General features: G+C 37.5%; 1 protein-coding gene across 1 annotated transcript in view; it reads left to right on the top strand.

Annotated features, from left to right (window-relative positions):
- Window positions 1-13,937, top strand: part of col6a3 (collagen, type VI, alpha 3) — a 45,125-nt gene extending 31,188 nt beyond the window's left edge. The window contains 22 exon segments of the mRNA XM_026294838.1: window positions 207-269; window positions 370-432; window positions 715-777; window positions 1,341-1,391; window positions 1,475-1,510; window positions 1,595-1,657; window positions 1,991-2,053; window positions 2,265-2,297; window positions 2,409-2,445; window positions 2,553-2,564; window positions 2,670-3,163; window positions 4,476-4,578; window positions 4,988-5,689; window positions 5,828-5,930; window positions 6,004-6,059; window positions 6,315-6,575; window positions 6,702-6,776; window positions 8,281-8,346; window positions 9,124-9,309; window positions 9,995-10,054; window positions 11,613-11,798; window positions 13,097-13,937. Of these exon segments, the coding sequence (XP_026150623.1) occupies window positions 207-269; window positions 370-432; window positions 715-777; window positions 1,341-1,391; window positions 1,475-1,510; window positions 1,595-1,657; window positions 1,991-2,053; window positions 2,265-2,297; window positions 2,409-2,445; window positions 2,553-2,564; window positions 2,670-3,163; window positions 4,476-4,578; window positions 4,988-5,689; window positions 5,828-5,930; window positions 6,004-6,059; window positions 6,315-6,575; window positions 6,702-6,776; window positions 8,281-8,346; window positions 9,124-9,309; window positions 9,995-10,054; window positions 11,613-11,798; window positions 13,097-13,137 (2,817 nt within the window). The 3' untranslated portion in view covers window positions 13,138-13,937.
- The last annotated feature ends 690 nt before the right edge of the window (window positions 13,938-14,627 follow it).

The following is a 14,627-nucleotide window of genomic DNA, read 5'->3' as shown; positions in this document are numbered from 1 at the left end:
TCAATCTCAAAATTCACTTTGCTATACATTTGTTTATTAGTAAATGTTATCATTACTGTTAATACTTTTTTGGCTGTAGCAGCAGTATGATACATTTTTGACTGGAACGTAACTGCAAGTATTTATATATCTAGAAATCTGTGTTCATGCTCTTCTTCTGTACATCTAATTTAAAGAAAACACAGTCATTGTCTGTCTTTTTGAAGGGTCCACCTGGACCAATGGGTGCCCCAGGACCCAGAGGAGAGGATGGGAACCCCGGACCCAGAGTGAGTGAACCTGTTACATTATGACATAAAATCTAATATAAAATCAAAATAAATCTATGTCTGTAACTGGACTCTGATGTCCTGATATTTTATCTTCTAGGGTCCTGGAGGTAGCCCAGGTCCCCCTGGAGACAAGGGTAGAAGAGGAGCGCTTGGTCGCAAGGTACTGAGGGGAATATCATTTGGTTTAGGTAGTGTTCTTCCATAACATGCCTGTTTGATTTATAAACTCCATGGACTAAGCCTTGCTTGCTCACATTACTAGACACATGTGTAGGCTATTTAAGAAAACATGAAAGCAATATAAAAAATGTCAAAGCTGATTGCCTTTCTCACATGAAAAGAATACTTCACCCTTAATTTAGATTTTTGACGTTCTCCTTGAAACTTTGACTATTTCTCTCTGTCTCATTTTCTGTATCTGGTTATCTCTGTGCCTTTTTAGGGAGAGCCAGGAGATCCAGGACCTAAGGGAATTATTGGACCACTTGGTCCCCGTGGAGAGCCTGTAAGAATGAAACCACATTTTCTTTGCTTGCATGTTATAATAAAACTGGTAAAAAATTTAACAGTCAGAAATTGAGACTTACATGTTTTAATCATATCATTTTGCAACCAAACATATATTAAAATACAGTGGGGGTTAAAGTTTTCCTTATCAAAATCATCTGTTCAGTTTCATTGCTCAGTTCTGCAATTTTTTTTTTCATCAATGTCATGACTAATATTTCTGAGACTTGTATTTGTATCTGATAATAGATGTTTTATGTTATAATTGGGAAATGGTACTTTTTGTTATTTCATGTGTGCTGTCTCGAATGATGGCCATAACATCCTGATTTTTCATTCAGGGATTGATAAAGTTTCTCTCATCTCACCTCATCTCATCTCACCTCACCTCACCTCACCTCATCTTATCTATTAATAAAGCGTAATATCATATGACAACACACTTAAGATGGGACAAAGAATGTCATTTCTTGTTAACTACAAGTGCATATGGAATTGAATTAAGTTCTCTAAAAAGAAAAACAGTGATCAAACAACTTTTTCCCATTATTTTCCTCATAGGGTGAAGATGGTAGAGATGGGTTTGGTGTTTCAGGGCCCAAAGGAAGAAAGGCAAGTGCATTGTGACCCGCCTTGTTGATATATTTTAAACATATTATATTTCAGCTCAAGTGTTTTTGCATTTTTCTCTACAGGGTGATGAAGGCTTCCCAGGATTCCCAGGACCAAAGGTAATAAAAAAACAGTCTGGCCCATGGTGCCAACCATTTGATGGTGGTCATTTGGCTTCATGCTCTTTATGTCTATTGATGTAGGGAGCAGCCGGTGATCCTGGAACCAAGGGTGGACCTGGACCCAGAGGAAATCGTGGACAGAGGGTACGTTTTCATAACCCGGTTGGATTTGGTTATGATGAACATCTGTTCTAAATGCAATGTTACATAATGTGAGGTATGATTTAGTAACATCCTCCAATGCACAGCTTGTTCAAAGCACAGCTGGACCCCTATGTTTGACAAGATACATTAAAGAAAGTTTTTAAGTTTGGATCCTTATATAGTCAAAATACAGTAATTATTCTTTGAGTTAAATGAGCATGCATATTACTGTACTCAATTTTTAGTCAATAAGAAGTGTGAACCTTTAATGTTAAACTATTAACAGATAAGTTTAAAATAAAATTGATATTTTATCTTGGTAATTATTTCCAGGGTGTCTCTGGGAACATTGGTACTCCTGGACAAAAGGGAGAGGTTGGATATCCTGGGCCATATGTGAGCAACTTTATTACAATTCCATACTTTGCTTATAAACTGTGTAAATTCCATATTAATAATATGGCACTACCAGCAGAATATGTTTATCTCTAGTCTGTACTTTTGTTAACAAGGATTTAATTTATATACTGCGCAATGTAATATTGGTTACTTTACTAGGTGCAGGTTCAGACATCAGCTGTTAACACAACTGTTGTTGCCCCAACAGGGTCAGAAAGGACCGAGGGGACCAGGCGTTGTGGTATGTGTTCATTTATTTTTTTGGATAAAATTCTAATAAATGAGCAGAGTAACATACATACTGGTGTTAACATATTTCAGCATTTGTTTATAAATGTGTCTGTACCTTTAGCAATGTGACTTGGTCAAGAAGATCAGAGAAAACTGCCGTGAGTAGAATTACTAACAATGTCATTCCACAACACTGAAAAGTGATGATATTCATGTGTTGTGTGCAACAATATCTAACCACATTTTGTGCCTTTTCTTCTATCAGCTTGCTGTTATGGTAAGTAGAAAAAAATTGTTCTCATTGGATAAACCTTAAATTTCTATGTACGTACTGCATCTTCTGCTATACCGACAATAAAATCTTCTATGTGTATACTATTAGGTCACCAGGAATGCCCGCTCTATCCTACTGAGCTAGCCTTTGCCCTGGATGCCTCTGAGGATGTTAACCGCCAATTCTTTGAGAACATGCGTAACACAACATGGCGCCTGCTCAGAGATATTACCATTTCTCAGAGTAACTGTCCAAGAGGAGCTCGTGTTGCTTTGACCCTATACAACAGTGACGTGATCACTGAGGTCCGGTTTGCTGATGCAATGAAGAAACAGGCTCTGGAAGAGCGTATTAAGGGACTGCAGCCCGCACAGACACGCAAGCAGCGTAGTTTGAATACAGCCATGAGCTTTTTGGCGCAAAATACCTTTAAGAGGGTGCGCAGTGGGTTCCTCATGAGGAAGGTGGCCATCTTCTTTCTTGGTGGGCCAGCTGGTCAGGCACAAGCAATTACTAATGCAGCACTCCGCCTCCATGATGCTGGAATCGCCACTCTGTTCTTGGTCAATCGTGAGGACAGAGCACTCAGCAGAGCGCTGCAGGTAAAACATAATAAACTAATCAGATAAGACAAGTGGAATTCTTTACAGTACATATTACAGTACTATCACTAAGGGTACACATATGGATAAAATTGTTGGTACCTTTCCATTAAAGAAAGAAAAACCCAAAATCGGCACTGGAATAACTTGAAACTGACAAAAGTAATAATAAATAAAAATTTACTGAAAATTAACTAATGAAAATCAGACACTGTTTTTCAATTGTGGCACAACAGAATAATTTTAAAAAATGAACTAATGAAACTGGCCCGAATAAAAATGATGGTAACCCTAGAAAAGATTGACAAGAATTTGACCATAGGGACATGTTAAACTAAAGGTGTGTCCTGTAATTAGCATCACAGGTGTCTTCAAACTTGTAATCAGTCAGTCTACCTATTTAAGGGCTGAAAAGTAGTCACTGTGCTGTTTGGTATCAGGGTGTGTACCACACTGAACATGGACCACAGGAAGCTAAGGAGAGACTTGTCTCAGGAGATTAGAAAGAAAGTTATAGACAAGCATGTTAAAGGTAAAGGCTGTGAGACCATCTCCAGGCAGCTTGATGTTCCTGTGACTACAGTTGCACATATTATTCAGAAGTTTAAGGTCTAAGGGACTGTAGCCAACCTCCCTGGATGTGAGGAGGAAAATTGATGACAAATTGAAGAGATGGATAATACTAATGGTAACCAAAGAGCACATAACAACTTCCAAAGAGATTAGAGGTGAACTCCAGGGTCAAGGTACATCAGTGTCAGATCACACCATCCGTCGCTGTTTGAGCCAATGTGGACTTCTTAAATTCAGAGCCCTCCACCTGGATGAATCTGCTGCCTGCAGCACCATGGTAGCTAAAAAAGCTTCTGGGAGAATGTCCTTTGGACAGATGAGACAAACGAGGAGTGGGCCAAAATACCTGTTGACAGGTGCAGAAGTCTCATTGAGAGTTACAGAAACGTCTTGATTGCAGTGATTGCCTCAAAATATTAAGGGTATTACGGGTACCGTAATTTTTGTCCAGGCCAGTTTTATTAGTTTGTTTTTTTAAATTATTCTGTTGTACCACAATTGAAAAGCAATGTCTGATTTTCATTATTTAATTTTCAGTAATTTTTTATTTATTTTTGCTTTTGTCAGTTTCAAGTTATTTCAGTTACCATTTTGGGTTTTTCTTTCTTTAATGGGAGGGTACCAACAATTTTGTTCACATCTGTTTATCTGTTTCCAATTGAAAAAAACAAAACAAAACAAAAAAAAAAACCATACATACATACATTATAACAATGTATTGCTTTTCTTTGTACACTAGGTCAACAACACAGCACTGGCCCAGGTAATTGTCCTTCCCAGCCCTGGAAGTGCACAGTACAATTCAGTGATCCAAAAGATTAGGAACTGCCATGTCTGCCTAGGTGAGAGCTCTGTTTGTGCACTAATATTTACTGTACACAATACTTCGAGCAAATTGGTTTTTGAAAAAAAAAAAAAAAAAAAACATATATATATATATATATACATATATATATATATATATGTCTTGACAATTGTCTGGATTTGCTACCTGAAACAATCAAAAGTTATATTTCTTGTTCTTGTTCTGAGAAGATTCTTTCTGCTCAACTTTCAAAATTCTGTGCAAATGGAGAGAAATTTGGAGATTTATTTTTTTTTCCATTATTATACTATTTTTATTATTGTTATCCCATTTAAAATGTTAAGAATAAACACATGCTTTTATTTTGAAAAATAAGGTTAATTATGGCATCCCATTATAACCTTGGGTAACAGAGCTACTGTACATAATTTGTTTTCCTTTTTCAGACACCTGCTCTCCAGACCAAATGTGTGACTATGTGCCCCCATTAGTCACCCGAGATAGGCGGTCTTTCAGCACAGATGTCGACATCGACATGGCTTTCATGTTGGACAGCTCTGAGTCTACTTACCCATCTGTCTTTACAGAGATTAAACGCTATATAGCGCACATAGTAGAACAATTACAAGTGTCCTCGAATCCCACATCCTCTGCTCACCATGCCAGAGTGTCTGTGATACAGCAAGCACCTTATGAGTTCCTCCACAACAAAACTGGTTTTCCAATTCAAGTGGATATTGGCTTAACTGAGCACCAGTCCTCTCAGGAAATTGTCAAATTCCTTCTAGAGAAGACACCTCAGTTAGAGGGTGGGCGGGCATTGGCAGCAGCTATCGAATCCACAGTGGAGCAGGTCTTTGAGAAGGCACCTCTGGCACGAAACAGGAAAGTACTGATGCTCTTTGTGACAGGAAGTGTGGAAGAAGAAGAGGAGCATTTGGTGCGCATTGCCACAGAGGTTAAGTGCAGCGGCTACTTCCTTGTCATACTTGGTGTGGGTGACAAGCTGAGTGCTAGGGATGCTCGTGTATTGTCACTCATGGCCAGTGAGCCATCGGATGTTTTCTTCAAGAGGCTCAATAGCATATCACAATTTTATGACAAACCTATCCAGACCTTCGGCCAGCTGCTGCCAAAGTATATCAGCAGTAAGTTCCAGACAGGCATCAGCATTAATCAATTTTTGTATGTTTTTGTTTACTTTAATTATTGATTCATGTCCTTAATTGCTTAAATTCCTGTGGAGTGCCTGTAAGTGAGAAAATGTTTGTTACTTCTCCTTTCAGTTGAAAATGCTTTCTACATGTCGCCTGAAATCTCCAGAAAGTGCAAGTGGTTCCAAAAAGACCATCCTCTAAAAAACCCCTTCACATCATCACAGCAACAGGAGTAAGTTTTGCTACATACTTTTATGTTGTTGTAAAGTAGTGATGTCATTGACTGTTTATTGGCAAATTTATAGGAAACATCAGAAACACCATGAGAATCACCAAGCAGTTCATCAAACCAAGCACAAAGGTAAGATTGTGGAAATACTAAAATGAACTTAAAATACTTTTGCAGGCAATGTCGGTGTAAGTGGTGCTTGATTTGATTTATTTCTGTTTCCTTCACTGAGTTATGCTTACTGTAGCTAACCCTTAACCCTTACTGCCCATAAATAAGCAATCAGCACCATTGTACGGGTTTCTTAGACTTGTGCTCTCACTCTCACTTTACATCAAAATTCCCTCAAAACATATGCCTTGACATCTCCATGTCTTTCATCCTCAGATACAGATGAACTACATGTCTCCAACATCACCTCCAGTAGCTTGAAATTGCGTTGGAGCAGCCCCGATCCCAAACTTTTTGTCTACTTTGAGGTAGCAGTGACAAGACTGCAGGACAGTGCCCTGGTACTGAAGACCAACGTGTCAGGCACTGAGCTCTCCGTAGACAACTTAGAAAGTGCTCAAACATATCATGCTGTAGTCAATGCCTACACTGCAGAGGGTCAAATTGTGTCCACCCGCAAAGGCATCATCACTACAAGTAAGTACAAAAAACACATGCACATAAAAATGTAAATAAATAAAACTAACCAAAATGAAAACTAATCATTACCCACAGCTCACAGACTTTGTAGCTGCCCCTTGACAGCTTGTTTCATTTTGACAGAAGCAACAGAACATAAACCAGGCAGCCAAACGACCATTACTGCTGACACCACACCACTGGATAAACCAGAAACTGGTGAGTGACTCTTATTTTGCTGACCTCTGATCTCATCAGCCAATGTAAGAACAACAGTGCATTGTCATGGGAGCAAAAAGAGTTGAATAATGCACAGTTTTTGATGTTTACACAGAAATTTTGTCTCATCTGTACTTGCCTGATGCATTAATGTTAATGGTATTTATAAAGTTGTGTTCAGTTGGGTTAGTCATATAAACTGAAGCTGATGGTTCAACTTAAAAACATATAATAACATAAATTCTTATACTGTAAAGTAAAAATATTTTGAATGAGTTTTTTTTGTTTTTTGTAAAGTGCCTTGAGATGATTGTATTGTGATTGAGGCACAGGACACAAGTGCAAGACAGTTCTCTTTATTTTAGGGAAAACAGGCTCAGCTACAGTGAAGACACTCTCCACACTCTTGGAAGAAACACAGTCTTTAAGTTCGCCACTCGGTGTCAAACAAAACTTAACATTCCGCCACTCACTTTTAATCAGCGTAAAAACTAAACATGATGATCCCTCACTGGCTCGGGTACAAAACGTATTAACAACAATCCTCCAAGAGAGAACAACAGAACAGAGGAGTTATATATACATTAGAACACAAGACTAATTGAAAACAGGTGAAACTAATCTATACTAATCAACACAAAGCTACCTGGATCTACACAGGTGATACAGGAAATCAGAACCCATCACCAGATGTCCAAAACTTCAAAACTCCAAAACAGAAAAGCGCTATGTTTGTAGGTACGTGAGAGTACCTGTTGGCATTATTTTAACGTGTTAAACGTGTCACCAACCTCAATGTTAAATGACACCATCTGCTAAGCCTCCTTTTCAAAAATGTAGTGTATGTGGTGGATTAATGACAGTTGATTAGAGACTGAAAATTTATCTTCTGAAATGTAGCTAATGAATTTATTAGCATGTGCAGGTGAAACTGCATCTGAGCATCTCCAAAATGGAATGCCTTATAGGCTGTTGCCTGTGTGCAGTGGTCAGTACCTGCCAAAACTGGTCCAAAGAAGGACAGCCAATTAAATGACGACAGGGTTAGGGGTGCCCAAGTCTCAATGATAGGTATCAGGAGGAAAGACCCCAGGAAGCTGCTCCCTTGTTTACCAAATTCTCCAGATGTGTCTCTGTTCAAGCATCTGTGGGGTGTGCTAGAAAAGCAAATTGGATCCATGTAGATTTAACTTAAATGAACTGCTCCTAAAATTTTGATGTCAGATTCATGTGTGATTTGAGCTGTGCAGAGTTTATGTCGGGCCTTGTCACTCCCTTCAAACACACTTTGGAGAATGGAGCAGGAAAGTGTCAGATGATTGGTTTTAGATGTTATTTCTTTCTTTTTTTTGGTGAGATGTCTATATAAGCCCATTTGGACTAGCACAACCGCAGTTGTTTGGGGAATTTGTAAAAAAATTAAACTAAGCAAAATAAAAACTAAACATTGCCCGCAGCTACAGACTTCATAACTGCCCCTTGACAGCTTGTTTCACATTGACAGAAGCAGCAAAGCATAAACCAGCCAGCCAAAGGACCATTACTGCTGACACCACACCACCAGAAACTGGTGAGTGACTCTTATTTTGCTGACCTCTGACCTCATCAGCCAAATGTAACAACAGTGCATTGTCATGCGAGCAAAAATGATTGAATAATGTCCTGTCTTTGATGTCTACTATTGTTTAATATCTACCAATGCTGCCTTTAATGGTAATGGTTTCTATAGGGCTGTGTATTTTTGTATATTTGTCTGAGAACTGAACCACTTAACAGCTGCTACTTGCAATGGAAGATACAAAACTAAAGGGATAATGTTATATAAATGTCAGTGAAGGTGGTATTTTCATACACCAGTGTGATCAATAATACACTTTTTTTCACTAAGGCTTAGCAGTTTTTGTGTTATACAGTGCTGTCCCAGAAAAGAATTAGCAGATGAGACAAGCAAGGCTCAAGTGAATTGTTGTCATTATAGTTGTAGTATATCTGGGGTTGATTTCTGGGAATGATTACCAGTACATGCAGATAACCAGGACCACAGAGCCATGCATATTCTAGATGACTAAAATAAACTAACATTTAACAGTTACTTTAGTTATATAACTAACTTTTCAGCTCACCTATACTGTCATCTTCCATTCTACTGACAGCTTTGCACATACTGACAGCTTCACTTCAGACCCTTTGAACACACCTAATCTTCTAATATGAATTTAATTGCAACATTTTAACAGCACACAGTAACTGCTCTATGCCTTATGTAGTTATATATTTAATCTTAACCCAAAATCATCCTCTCTCTTTGTCTGTCTTCCTCCACTGATATTGTTTTTGCATGTTCTAGTTAATGAATTTGCAGACCCATGCTCACTTGACTATGACCCTGGAATGCCATGCAAAGACTATCAGGCTAAGTGGTTCTTTGACAGAAAGAACGGGATCTGTACACAGTTCTGGTATGGAGGTTGTGGAGGCAATGACAATAGGTTCGACACTGAGACGCTCTGCTTGAAAAACTGCATGAGGTCAGGTAAGTGGTTGTTGCTACCAGGCTGTCTAAGAGGTGTGTCACCACCTGGTGTGATGGCGTAACCTGGTGCAGCATATTAATTTTAACCCCACATACAAAACCTACAACTAATCATTCACAAAACTCGGCTGGTAATGACAAATCTTAGTCCTACCCTTAATACAGTTCACGTTTTGCAAATTTTGATGGTCACACTCCCTCAGTTATTGTAATCCACATAAGTGAAAGCTTGACAGCCTTAGAAACAGTAATGTATGAGTGTCATGCCTGACTAAGTGGCAATTAAATACATGCAATTTATAGGGACTAGAGGCAACTTGCTCTCATTTCTGTTTTCAGATTTTTAACTTATTTGTATTTAGGACATATTAAAATTTTCTTATAACTGACCACTAAAAATATAGATTAAATCTTTATAGATAAGTAGATAATTTTATAGATAATTATATTACAACTGTGCTGAGGAGTTGAAGAAAGCAACCTGCCTGGGTAAAGCAACCTGGGTTTAATTGTTAAAGATAATGAGGCTTTGATCTTAAATGTAAACGACAATGTAAATGTCTTTGGTCAATTATATTCACGTTGCATTTGGCACCATTTTGAAAATCTTCCCAATCATTTAAGTCAGCTATTTCTAAAAGTGTGTTATTTTAAGATGACATCAGTCATTTGAATGTTTCCACAGTGCCAGAACCTCAAGCAAAAGTGCAGCAGGTTGAACAAGTGGAGATCCTCCCGGATACAGGTGAGATCCAAGAATAATGTGCCTTAAATAGACTGAAAAATTTTCTGTATCTATATTATGTAAATGCTCCTCTCCTTCTAATTCACTGTCTTGACAACTTAACTGCCTTTGGTGTGGATGGACATGGATGCTAATGTAAATGCTAGAAAATATGACGTAATGTGAAAAAAGTATAAGATTATAAAACAATATAAAAAGGCACTTCCTTCTTAGTCTAGCTTTAAACAACCAAATCCATACATGATTTGAAATGGACCTTTTCAGACTACGCCAAATGGATGTATATCCTGGACATCAAGTCACCACCATTGTTGCATGTTATATCATGGTTACATAATTCAGTTTCCACAAACTGTGCTCCTTTGTATTCAGTGGCAAACCCACCCATTTTCTACACTGCCCCTCAGATGATCTAAATGACTGACGAAACAAGTAAAAAGCCAAGAAATGAATGGAAAGCTTTGTTCACCAGTACACTGTTTGTTTTGGCAGCAGGTCTCATACAGAGCAAGTTCAATTTGTCCCAAAACTGGCACAATATACTTACAGTAATATGAATTCTAAGCTGAATTTTTCACATGTATGTGCATATAGAGCTGTATAAGTTAATGCATTATTAGCGCACATTAATGCAGTTTTTATTATTGTTTTTATTATTTTGAAAGTCATGTATGTGAATACACATACAGAACCATGGGTGACTGGAGTGTTGGCATCTTGATCAGTACTGGCTTGGGATGAGCGTCATCTCAACCAGCAAGAGCATTTGGGGTGGGCGTAAGACCATAGACATATAAAATACGTAATAATAATAATAATCATAATAGTAATAATAATGTATTTTATATTTTTATGCATAAGACTGCTGCAGCGCTCACAGGAACCGGTAAAGAAAATAACTGGTGGATAAACAAAAATGTTATGATCGTGGCTCTGGATCCTGTGGGTAACTTGTTTTTCTATAACAAACAGGATAAAATGTTAATGCCCTAACAGTGGCAAATAGCTTTGGTTTTATATTTGATTTGATTACATTCATGTCTAAGTTGAGATTTACAACAAATATTTTATTTAACTGCAGCTGTGTAAAGGAAATACTGCTGTAAAAAAGCACATTACTTGTGTCATTATACTTTTGTTCATATAGCAGTACTTTTAAAATAAAAGTGCGCTATACACTACTTTTGGATTCATCATTGAATTTTGCTCATAACAAAATCATGGGAAATCATGTGATTAATTGCGATTAAAAATTGTAATTGTTGCCCTGCACTAATATCTATTGGATCAATAACAGTCTGCTGCAAAAGGGGGTGCTTTTATAGTTTCTTAAAATACAGTAGTTATATGCCTTCATACTGCAACACAAAATCATCTCATCATTATACATAGTGCTAGCAATACATGTACTGCTTGTTGATACTCATACATAAAATCTAATTGAGCACATTTACAGTAAAACCATGCAGTCTTGCCAGAGATTGGCACTCTCACAACTGCAACTGTGTTCTCATACTTTCTTGTTATTGATTATTATTCCTTGTCACTTACCTTACAGTGACCTCTGCAGCTGTGAACATCTGCCAGCTCCCCAAAGAAGAAGGTACTTGTGCCAAATTTGTCCTCAAGTGGTACTATGATGCCCCCAGCAAGAGCTGCACACGCTTCTGGTACGGAGGCTGTGGTGGAAACCAGAATCGCTTCAACACGCATGAGCAGTGTGTGAAGGCCTGTGGAAAACCAGGTACGTAGCTATAAATGATCAGCTAGTCACAATGCACCGCCAAGTGCCAAATGAAGAGAAATCTATTGGTGAAAGCAGCACTTACAGCATGGCCTTTCTTCATTAAAGACTAAATGTAATACATTAAGTTTAGCGAGTAATCTCACATAAAAAATCTTTATCCTATCCTATCCTTATTATAATGGTTGATTTGGCTGTCCAGCCAAACTGACCCAGCATGGAGGGCTTTGGTCAGGGAGTAATCAAAAACTCAATGGTCATTTTAACGAGCTTAAGTATTATTTTATGTATAATTATGGGATCTGTTTTTGCAGGATCATATCATTTTCTTGTGGCCTAGTAGCAAATGTTCTATAGTACTAGTCTGTGTTTCAGGGAATCAGTGATTTAGACAATTTCACCATTTCAAACAGAAGCATTAACATTATAAATATCTCTTGCTGTTTGAATGCTCATACTGTATCCATAGCAACCCATGCAATGACACTGTAATGGAAGAATTATTTTTAATGATTTATTATTCTTACTGATTATGATTTGTATTATTTCTCACTGTATTCTTGATATTTACTTATATTCACAGGTTTTCATTTACAGATAGTAGAATAGGGAAGTAAAGACTTAACTATCTGATTATGTGAGTGATTATTTGCATTTACTTTGCAATGTCTGTATAAGCATAAGCATAAGCATATAAGCAGCGGCCTCAGCCCAGTAGGAGCTGTGTCACTGTGGAAGACTCTCCGTTCCAATCTGTTCTGCTCTTTTCTTTGCAAGAAAAAATCTAAAAAAGACAGTCTGTGTACGCTCTCTTTATTACTTACTCAACGGATTTTGCCACAACAGAAACAGATGGAACCAGTCACATGTGCTAACTTCAAAATTATGAAACTCAATTAGCATTTGGCTATCACTCATTGTTTCCCCTTTTTTTTATCTGACCCACCACCACAACAACCTACATGAGCTTCTATGGCTACAGATCTTTTTATAGTAACAAGATCTGCATCGCTTATTATCTCTCAAGTATGCGATACAGAATTACAAAAATCTTATAACTATGATCCCATAACAAGGACGTAATAACTGTGAGATAGTGAGATATAGAAACTATTATTATAAAATCAGAATTTTTAGGTAAATACAGTTTCTATAATTTTCTGCCTGAGATTATAGATTTTTTAAAAACTGTCCCTTGTAAGTCTGACAATGATGTGATACTAAATCATTGGAGAACTCTTTCAATATATACCTTGACTAAGGGGCTAACCAACTTTTTCTTCTCTATTTATGAACAGCACACATCAACCAAGGAGTCATCGCTGCAATAAGAACATAGGACAAAAGGAACAAACATGGCCAGCTTTTACCTCTGTTTTGGGGATTCTGAGGAGAACCATCCAAAATGGCCATACACAAAGGATGAAATGCCAAAGTAATGGTGGCTGCACTGGATCCCACAAAAATGGACTTTATCTCCAAAATTCTTGAAGTAGTCTTTTTCACAACTAGAGAGAAGCAACACAATTTGCTGCATGATATGTTTTTATTTACTGGTGCTACATGGTATGTGTTTCTACCGAAGGAGTAAAGTCAAATTTTCTGGAACATCATAAGAGCTATTGTTTTTTTAAATGCAGGTTTAAAATTAAATAACCATATATGAATATATTGGACAGTGATTAGCAATAAATCAGCACATGCAGGACTGGCATTATTCAGTGCAGTAATCTTTTTTATATATTGTGGGTTTTTTTTTTATACATTCCACATTCACGTAAAAGACAACATTGGCTTCTATTGATCTGTATTGTTTTCTAACACACTTGATCTCTGTGGAATTATTCCATCACTATGTTAAAGTCACACAATTCACAACAGTATTTACACTTGTAAAGTCTTGTAAAGTAGTGTGTACTTAAATAACAGTGACCAAGTGCTCTGATGCAAAAAATGTAATGCTGAATATACTTTTGGATCCACTGCTTCAAACACATAAGTTCCAGCATTTGATAAACGGAATGTACCTGTCAAACTGTTGTTATTTTGTTTCATTTTGTTTTACTGAAATTTGTGTTTCTTCTGGTTATAGGGGAAATAAAAATTAATTAGACTTTCTAATAAACATGAGCAACTGATTATTTTCTTTCTTGTTTTGAATTAAGTCTGATAAGAAGTTGTTACAAAGATTCAGAACCAACATATGAAACCACATCTACTTCCAATTATACTCTCTTTAGCATGGTAAACAGGGTGAGTGGTAATAAAAATCAGGCTGGGAGTCCACAAAACCATCTCATACCCCACACTAATGTAATGTAGTAAACACATTAAATTATTTAGAGGAATATGTAGGAGAAATTCCACCACATCATTTCTATTGATATAATAAATGTTATTTAAAGTTTTCAATTACAAATTCTATAATTTTGTTTCTGTAATTTGTAAATGAAAACTGTATCAGAGACATATTTACATTTTACAATACAGAATTACAACAACATACCTCATTTACAGGGTGGGAGTCATGCTCAGGCAGGGATATTAGATTGGCTAACATCCCCCTGTCTCCCACCACCTCCACTCATTCCAGGGACCTCCCAGTACATAGCTGGCTTCTTAATCAGCTTAAAGTCTTTTCCTGTCTGCAGTCAAGATGCTAATGCCCCAGCAGACCACTCTGTAAAAGATGGCTGATGCCACAACTGTGTCAAAAAAGGCCCTCAGGAGTGCCCTCTGCACTTCAAAAAACCATAGACTCCCCAGCAGGGAGAGGCTGATCGGCCCTTTGCTTTGAAGTGCACCAGAGCATCATTTGACCTGTCCAAC

This window comes from Mastacembelus armatus, chromosome 21 (assembly GCF_900324485.2).
Source record: "Mastacembelus armatus chromosome 21, fMasArm1.2, whole genome shotgun sequence".
NCBI classification, from domain to species: domain Eukaryota; kingdom Metazoa; phylum Chordata; class Actinopteri; order Synbranchiformes; family Mastacembelidae; genus Mastacembelus; species Mastacembelus armatus.
The sequence above is the reverse complement of the archived record's forward strand: the minus strand, read 5'-3'. Positions and strand labels throughout refer to the sequence as shown.